This window comes from Scleropages formosus, chromosome 12 (genome assembly GCF_900964775.1).
Source record: "Scleropages formosus chromosome 12, fSclFor1.1, whole genome shotgun sequence".
In the NCBI taxonomy this organism is placed as follows: Eukaryota; Metazoa; Chordata; class Actinopteri; order Osteoglossiformes; family Osteoglossidae; genus Scleropages; species Scleropages formosus.
The window spans coordinates 9918030-9927173 of NC_041817.1; the positions used below are offsets into that span (position 1 = coordinate 9918030).

Genomic DNA, 9144 nt, shown 5'->3' on the forward strand with positions numbered 1-9144 from the left:
GAACTCAACACTAATAAAAGAAACATCGGGTTTACTCCGCCTTGGACTGTATTAGCGATATGGAACTAAAAAAGATTTTAAAAAGGTGAGTGGGGCTCACCGAGAGGAGGGGCGCAGAGATTTTGCTTATCACTTGTTTTGCGCAGAATTACTCTGCCCTGCATTTATACTTCATACCTTTCAATGTTATGTTCAGTGTTTTTCTGTGCTGTCATTTAGTCGTCTATAAGCGTACTCCTACCTGACTGTGTACAGACAAAAGTATATATAGAAATATATATGTATTTGTGTATATTGTAACGACCCGCGTTACTGTGTTTGAGCGGGAAATGTCTTTATTGTAATTGGCTGGCGTTTGGTGACGTAGGGGAATATAAGGAGGTGAAGGCGGCTGCCAGAGGGCAAAAGTGAAGAGAGTCTGGCGGAAATTGGGTCCTCGGATCGAGAGCATTATTTCCCTGGTGCCGGTGTTCGAATAAATCGTTCGAGATGAACGCTGCCTCTGCGTCCTTCTTCGCCCCATCCAAACCCACGGCGCTGCGCGCCACAATATACATTTTTCTGTATACAATCATTTATATATAAAATATTAAATAGTCATGTATTTGTAAATATACCTTTTTCTGTATAATATATAACATTATATATAAATCATATATACTGTATTTGTACATGCCTTTATTCTGTATACATTCATATATAACATTATACATACAATCATATACACACAGTATACGTAAACGCGCGCTCAGGTCGTGCTGTTGCTGCCATCTTGTGGCGCAATTAGAACGTTACAACTTTGTGCGACACGCGATTCCTGTTTATGATACTGTATAGGAAAATAGTAAATGGAAGCCGTCCAGGATTTGAGAATCTTTTATTATCAAGTTATTTATAAAAGGCGTGGATTATTTTAACAAGCACAAACGAGAACATTAACAAAGACTCCGTAGTGTTAACATTCCTGTTTTCAGTTCGTGTTTCGAAACACAACTAGGAGCATAAAGAAACGCCCGGGGGGGGGGGGCGACTGTGAGGGGGGTTTGGGAAGGAGTTGCCGATACAGTAAAGAGAGACACCGTCGACGGGGGGGGGGGCAGCGACCTCTCACCTCTCTATTGATTCCAGACTACTTCGCATAGCAGCGCGTACATTTCTCCTCAGCTATTAATACATGAAAAACCCATCCTGTCCGTCCCTCTGTCACTCCCGGTCGCTGCCTGTGAAGAAGAGCGCGCGGGACGTGGGATCCGCCCCCCCCCCCCCAGGAGAAGAGGAGAGCGCGCGCAGACCCGACAGAACTCAGCTCCTCGGGCGACTCGTCCAGACTAAGCAAGCAAGCAAGGAAGAGGAGGGAAAAAAAAAAAAAAGTTGCAATTTTTTGGTAAACTTTCACAGAAGGACTCCTCTGAAGAAGCAGTAGATCTGGCAGGTCAGAGAGGGGGGCGCAATGTTGCGGACTGTCCTGCTTGTCCTGGTGGCTGCGCTGGGTCCCACCAGCGGCGCTGCCTTCCCCAGCAGCGGGGCGGCGGCGGCGGGCGGAGATCATCTCCGAGATGTGGCCCCTCACTTAGCCGCGGACTCGGAGCCTCGCAACGCCAGCAGCGCTTGCGGCGACTGCCGACCCGAGCTGTGTCCCGAGGCCAGGGGCTGCAGAGCCGGCTTGGTGTCGGACCGCTGCGGCTGCTGTGCCGAGTGCGGCAACGTGGAGGGGCAGCCGTGCGACCCGGGCTCCTCCAGCACCTTCTACGGGCTGTGCGGCGCGGGGCTGCGCTGCGCCCTCGACCTGCAGGACCTGCGCTACGGCGACGTGCTCGAGCCGCAGTGCGTGTGCGTCACCCAGGAGGCCGTGTGCGCGTCCGACGGCACGAGCTACGTGAACATGTGCCGCTTCGAAGAGGCCGCTTTTTCCACACCGGGGCTGAGAGTGGCGGGCGGCGGGCCGTGTCGGGCAGGTGCGTCCGCGTCGCGCCTCTTTCTTTCCTTTTTACTCATCAGCGACGACGACAGAGCAGCACGGGGTCAGTGCGACACACACACAGTGACAGAAGCGGTACAAACAAGAAGAGAAAAGCGGTTACAGTGTTTCAGGTGTCATGTGACGTCATCTCGATGCACACCTTTTTTTTTGGCCAAGGGCCACAGTCATCACATTCCATTATCTTTTCTCCAGAGTCACAAGGTGCTTTGCTTACAGTGATCTACCCATTTCATACAGCGCTGGGTCGTTTTTACTGGAGAAAGTACCTTGCTCCTGGGTATTAAAGTAGGGGGTGATGTTGAAAGGCAGCATCTGTTACCACAGCTGCAACACCTGCTGCCTATTAGTAATCTTTATTCTGAACTGGTCCCGGGGCCATATATGTAGAAATCGTAGTAGGTGCCATACAGAATCTTAGTAAATGTATATGTTGAGGTATTTTGCTGTTCTTTATTTCGATGCTGCGTGTGTTGAAGTCTGTGGGTCCGGCACGGTGCCACAGTGAGTAGCACTGCTGTCTCGCAGCGCCTGGGTGGTGGGAGAGGACGTGGGTTCAATCCCTGCTCCGATCTGTGTGGAGCCTGCATGTTCTTTCCATGTCTGCATGGATTTCCTCTGTGTGCTCTGGTTTCCTCCCACAGTCCAAAGAGATGCTGTTCAGGTTCACCCATAGTGTGTGAGTGACAGAGAGAGTGTGTGTGTTCCACTGATGTATGGATGAGTGACCCAGTGTAAGTAGTGTATCTAGCAGTGTAAGTCACCTTGGTGAATAAGGTGTGTGGGCTGATAACACTACATAGTATCCATTAGAAGTTGCTTTAGAGAAAAGTGTCTGCTAAATAAATAAATGTAATGTAAATGTGTGTTTAGCTGTGAATGTGTTATCATATGACTGCATAGAATACATAGTGTATATGGCAGATATGTATTAATTTTACAGATGTTCTTGGGGGATGGCAGACTGCACATTTGACAGTCCAGGTCTAACAAGTTCCAGAAGGGTGTCTGGACGTTGCAGAGTTCATCGGAATTGTCATGGAGATCAAATGTTTTTATAGTGGTAGACAGTTAAATACTGTTTAACAGAGAGAACTTCAGGGGCTGACCACAGTAATAACACCACTTTTCTCATGTCATCCAATATATAGAGTCATGTGGAAAAGAAAGGGTTCCCTCTTTCAGCTCTGCTCTTTTACATCTTAGGGTATAACTAACCTTAACCTTGTCCTAACTAAGTACTAACAGCAGATCGCTCCAACCTAATGAGACAAATAACACGTAATTTTTTATTCCGCCAAAAAGTACATGGATGTGCAGATGCTATGTGTGAAAAAAGTAATTGCACCCATGAGAGACTGACGAACCCCTTTAGCAGCAATAACAAAGTGTGATTTAGTGAAGGAGTAGACCACTACTTCAACCAGCAAGGAGCAAAAATAGCTTTTCCCCTCGAATTATTCGTTCATTATTCATCTCTTAAGTGTGTATTATAACCAAAACCACACTTAACTGGACATTAAAATTCTACAGTTGGCATGCAGCTCCTAAATAGAATATTAGTTAAGACTTAGCAGTGGATGCATGATATGTAAGTGCTACATCAGTAGCCAGATTCAAACTTGGAGTCTACAATGGTAAAGCAATTACTCTAATCACTACTTAACTTGTTGCCCCCTTTACAAAACCGTTCATAGCTGTGTAATCCATCCATCCATCCATCCATTTTCATTAACCACTTGTCTGGGTTAGAGTCGCAGAGAGCTCCTGAGCCTGTCCCAAAGTCACTGGGGGCAAAGCTGAGGGGGGTACACCCTGGATGGGATGCCAGTCCATTGTAGGGTGGCAACACACGCACCAACGCGTTAACACACTTCGGGTAATTTGGCATCACCAGTCCACCTGGACTGCATGTCTTTGGACTGTGGGAGGAAACCCACACAGACACAGGGAGAACATGCAAACTTCATAGAGACTGAGCTGGATTACACGGGATTACACTACGTCCGAACAGCTGTGAGGTGGCAGTGCTACTCGCCGCGCCACTATGCTGCTCCTCAGCATTACAGCAGCTGCTTTTTATAATCAAGTGCACTGGACAGGAGCATAACCCAGAACACCATGTCATCTGTGTAACATAATAAATTGAGCTGGCTTGTAAAGCGGTGTGTTTTGCTCCATATTGATCCCATCTTGGGTTACTTTTGACTCAGTATTTTCAAGAGTGCAGTGGGACAAATAGTGTGAATATGTTACAGTTAATAGAACAGAATAGAATAGAATAGAATATACTTTATTGTCCCATTTCTGGGAAATTTGTCTTGGACAACCATGACACGGCCAGTGCACAGCACTGGACTCACATAAAACAATACATACCATAACATACAATAAAATAAGAAATAAAGCAACAGTCGAAATATATTAAAAACCTACTGTATACCAGTCTAAAATCTCTGTTTTGGAATTCTCTATTCAGTAATTTAACCGCAGTTGCTCAAAAGAATTTTTATAACGATTTGATTTACACATCAGAATCCTAAATTGTCTCCCTGAGGGTCACGTTAAAATTCTCCTGTAAAATACGTGTGTCATCAGCAGCAATTTTTTAAGCTTGTTTTAAAATAGATACCTCGTACAACTCCTGTATGGGTCGTTCCTCTTCCCACCCTGTAATTTTTAGAGAAGTATGTATTAATCGTGCAAGTTTCGATTTTGATTGGACAGTCAAGTTTCCATACCATGCTGTAATACCATATCCTATCAAGCTCTCAAAACACAGACTGATAAAACAGAAACAGAATCTTCTGGTTTACCCCAAATACTTTTAACCTTATATTACATTATACTCTAATATTACATTTTATATATATATATATATATATAATTTATTGCGGCGGACTGGCGTCCCGTCCTGGGTGTGTCCCCTCCCCCTCCAGCCTTACGCCCTGTGTTGCCGGGTTAGGCTCCGGTTCCCCGTGACCCCGTATGGGACAAGCGGTTCTGAAATGTGTATATAATTTAATTGAATATATTTAAAAGCATCCAAAGCGGGGTGTGGTGGCGCAGCGGGCTTGGCCGGGTCCTGCTCTCTGGCGGGTCTGGGGTTCGAGTCCCGCTTGGGGTACCTTGTGATGGACTGGTGTTCCGCCCTGGGTGTGTCCCCTCCCCCTCCAGCCTTGTGCCCTGTGTTGCCAGGTTAGACTCCGGTTTGTAGCGACCCCGCTTGGGACAAGTGGTTTCAAACTGTGTGTGTGTAAAAGCATCCAGCCCAGGGCCCAGGGAGTGGCCCCGTCAGCCTTGCGCCAAGTGCTTCTGGAATAGGCTCCATGACCCAGCTCAGGACAAGTGGTTATTGAAATTGGATGGATGGATCAATAATGAAAAACTTTTTATCAAGTGTGAAAAATAGGAGTATAAAAAGTATAGGTATAAAAGCAAGAAATATTGACATAAGGTCCCCCTTTATTTCTGCTCTGGTCTGGCCTGCTTGCTGGTTTTGAATCATCTGAAATTTCAACCATTGTGTTTTTTCCACTGTTAAGTCCCTCTTATTAAGATCCCGCCACGGAACCTTGTCAACGTGACCGGCAGCAGCATTATATTCTTGTGTGAAGTCTTTGCATATCCAATGGCGTTGATAGAGTGGCGAAAAGATGGCAACGATGCAGTTCTCCCAGGGGATGATCCTCACATTTCTGTACAGGTGATCTTTCTCAAATTAGGGCTTGAAGATCCAAGGATCCAGTGTTCCAAGGATCATAAGCACAGGTCTTCGGAAATTGTCAAACTTCAGAATTTAGCACAAGTCCTGTAATAACACCTTGGTGAATAAGCTGTGTGGGCTGATAACACTACATAGTATCCATTGGAAGTCGCTTTGGAGAAAAGCGTCTGCTAAATAAATAAATGTAAATGTAAATGATCAATACAAAGTAAGGTTATTAAAAAAAATAACAGCTCCATGCCTGAACTGCAGGAAACAGGGTAGAAATAAGACAAATTTAATGGTAGCAGCATTCAGAGCAAATAGGTTGCCTGGAAACAATACAGTTGATGACATGAAAGCAGATCCGAACGTCATGTGTTCTGGATACTAAATATTCTGCGGACTAGCAGCAGTCTGACCGTAGGCTGCTCTTTAGTGTAATTTTTTACTGTATTTCTGTATAGCTGCAAGTATAGAACACACAATCTTAATATCCTGGTACTGCAGGTACAGTACTTCCATTTTTTTTATAGTTTTACTCATGTTTTTTCTTGACGCTGACAACCTATCCACAATGTGTCCATCGTGATTTTCTTTTCTGGTCTTTCTGGTCAAGTCGCGGGGAGGCCCAATGAAATATGAGCTGTCAAGCTGGCTGCAAATCGAAGGCGTAGCTCCGGAGGACGCCGGCACATACCGCTGTGTGGCCCACAACCAGCTGGGTACTGTCTCAGCATCCGCAGAGCTGGGTGTGCTGGGACCAGGTGGGCAGTTCTGCACAGACGCCCCTACTTCAATGTATTGCCAGTATTAGTTGCCTCTTTGACATAAATGGGATCTCATATTTTGTTCACTGTTATTACTGAATCTGTTATTATTATTTCCTGTGATGGAATGATGTCCCGTGCAGGATGTATCCTGCCTTGTTCCGTATACTTCTGGGACAGGTTCTGGATGATTGCGACCTTGCATTAAGGACAAGTGGCTGTTCATAAAGTATGAATGAATGCTATTATGAAATAATAATAACAAAAATGTGATGAACTCTTTTTTTCCAGAAGAAATATCTGCATTTTCAACAGAAGACATGCCAGGAATGTTTGGATATGACCACCAGAGAGAGTACGATGAGGACTACTATTAATGCCTTTCTCTGGGTACGTCTGTCATTGGCAGACAGGGTGCTTCTAGAACCTTCTTCTGTAGCAGTCCACATTGTTACAGCCAGGCTCATTCTGTGAGACACATTTTTGCACTGATTGGGGCTCGTGTGGAAACCACAGAAGGACCTCCCTATCTTTGCCGCAGTCCTGGGACGGTGATTATGGCACAGAGCTTCTGTTGACTAGAAGAGCAGCAGCACCATCAGCTTCATCTCGCAAAAACGAATGGCTGAATTTTTTTGAGCACACCTCTCAGAGCTATCACACCCATCCCCGTGTCCAAGTATTTCAATCAAAAAGAAAACAGAGGAATGAATAACCCTTGTGTTTCAAAGTAGCTGTGCTCCACTTCCTCTGGAGTCATACGCGTAGACCGTGATGGCTTTTGAACCGCAAGCGTGTAACGCGTTCCGAAATGTCTCAATAGCCTCTTGTCAAACCCTCATCTGACAGTGGCTTAACATGCACTTTAAAGTACTCGGTATTGCCTTCAGACATCTGCAACTGTACTACATTTAAAGTACCAACTGGAATATATTTGGAATGCTTCACAGTGTCTTTTTCCATATCTCGCTGTGCCTTTTTGGTTAGGTTTGTATTGCCATGTACCGTATGTCTTTTATGTGCGGACAGATGCGTGGGCAAGCGCAGCTCCCGCAGGGGACCTCAGCTCACACATGGATTTCATGTCTGGGAAACTGCTACTGCGTAGGAATGAACACGGTCTGCACCCTATGTTGGGGAAAGCTGTAAAACATTTGTGCAGGTGACAACTTTCTAAATCACTGATCCCCTAACTGCTCCTATTTTCCTACAGCATCCCGTAGTGCTCCTTTCCCCTTACACACTTACCATAATGTTTAAAATACCCTACCACCTGGAGTCTATTTTCTTTCCTGTGTTCCCGTGCCAACATATTTCTCCTGCTTGGCCATCTTTATGAAAAGATCAAGAGCTGCATTGAATATGATATTAAAAATCTTGAAGTCCCTTACTGTCCACTTAAACAAAGAAGTCTCTTGACTTGTAATGTTTTTCCATTTTCTTTCCTTTCCTGAAATGTTTTCCCCCCCCCCCCTTTTGAGTATGTAATCTGGTGTATACATAATGATTAAACCAGTCAGACCCTTTCTGGTGTCACTGCTGTACTTAACACTGTACTAAACTCTATAAAAAACATATGTACCACATGATACTCTATTGAAACGGGACATACAGCTTTGGGGTATTCCATATAAAAAGGCCCTCCTGTCTTTCCTAAGTTACACCAGTAAAATTACTGAACATTACACATACACAATCTGTAGGACTTTTTAATGGAATGTAATGTTTCTAAACACGTGTTCTGAGAAATTTAAATAGATAGACCACGCGATGTGAGACCGTCAACCGCAAGCAGCCTGTGTGTGAGCCAAAAACCTCGCCACAGCACATGCTGTTAAAGCACTTAGAGTGAAACTAGTATAAATCAAACCGGTAAAACTGGCTAGCCTCGGGGAACGGCCTCCTCAGCAAAGACACAGGGAAAGTGGTGCTCCCTTTGGGCTGCTCTCTGCCTCCTCGCCTCTTTGCTTTGTGTGATGTTTCCATGCTGGGCTTCTTTCTGTGCTGGAATAGCAGCCCCCAAGTGCAAGTGTGCGGAGCTCTGGCCCAAGGCTGTGCGTGAACGACGCCACCCGTCCCCAGCTCCATTGGTCCTGAGAAGAAGAAGAGCTGAGAGAGGCTTTCTGTGCTTTCTAGCCCTGCTGCTTTGTTGAACAGGGCTCATATCCTGTGCAAGGGAAAAGCATTAACGGGCGGAGAAAGGAAACCAGAACCGTCTGGAGTAGACCAGTTCACCTGGGCTGGAACTGTGTGAGACCTGTTTCAAGTAGACATAATAACATGATTCACAAGCCGCGCTCCGCTGGGTGCAAACTGGAAGATTACAATTTGTGGGTTGTGCCGTTCATAATCTCCAGTAGGAGCCTGTGTTTTAATTAACTGGTATTTTAATTACTTGTACCTGGACTGTGCGTGGATTTCGCATCATCCCATCAAAAAAGTGCTTGCTCAAAGCAACTACAGGATTGCCATTAAAATATAGTAACTGGGGCAGGCAGAAGCAAAATAATTCACTTATTTTTCAATACACACTGTTCATAACAGAAAAATGCTGCTTAATAAACTGTAACCTTGGGTGATGAAGATTTGTAATATTTCAAAAGCAAACTGTTAAAGGTAGCATTTTAATCTTAGAATTGAGATTCACTTACTATCATCAACCGCTTCCGCAAGTTGAGGTCGAGATGCTG

General features: G+C 45.1%; 1 protein-coding gene across 1 annotated transcript; it reads left to right on the forward strand.

Annotated features, from left to right (window-relative positions):
* The first annotated feature begins 1075 nt into the window (after positions 1-1075).
* kazald3 (Kazal-type serine peptidase inhibitor domain 3) lies at positions 1076-7980 on the forward strand. The gene is made up of 4 exons (XM_018744034.2): positions 1076-1955; positions 5524-5684; positions 6304-6451; positions 6746-7980. Exons 1-4 carry the CDS (start codon positions 1451-1453, stop codon positions 6829-6831), a joined length of 900 nt encoding a protein of 299 aa, XP_018599550.2. The 5' UTR covers positions 1076-1450; the 3' UTR covers positions 6832-7980.
* Positions 7981-9144: the final 1164 nt, after the last annotated feature.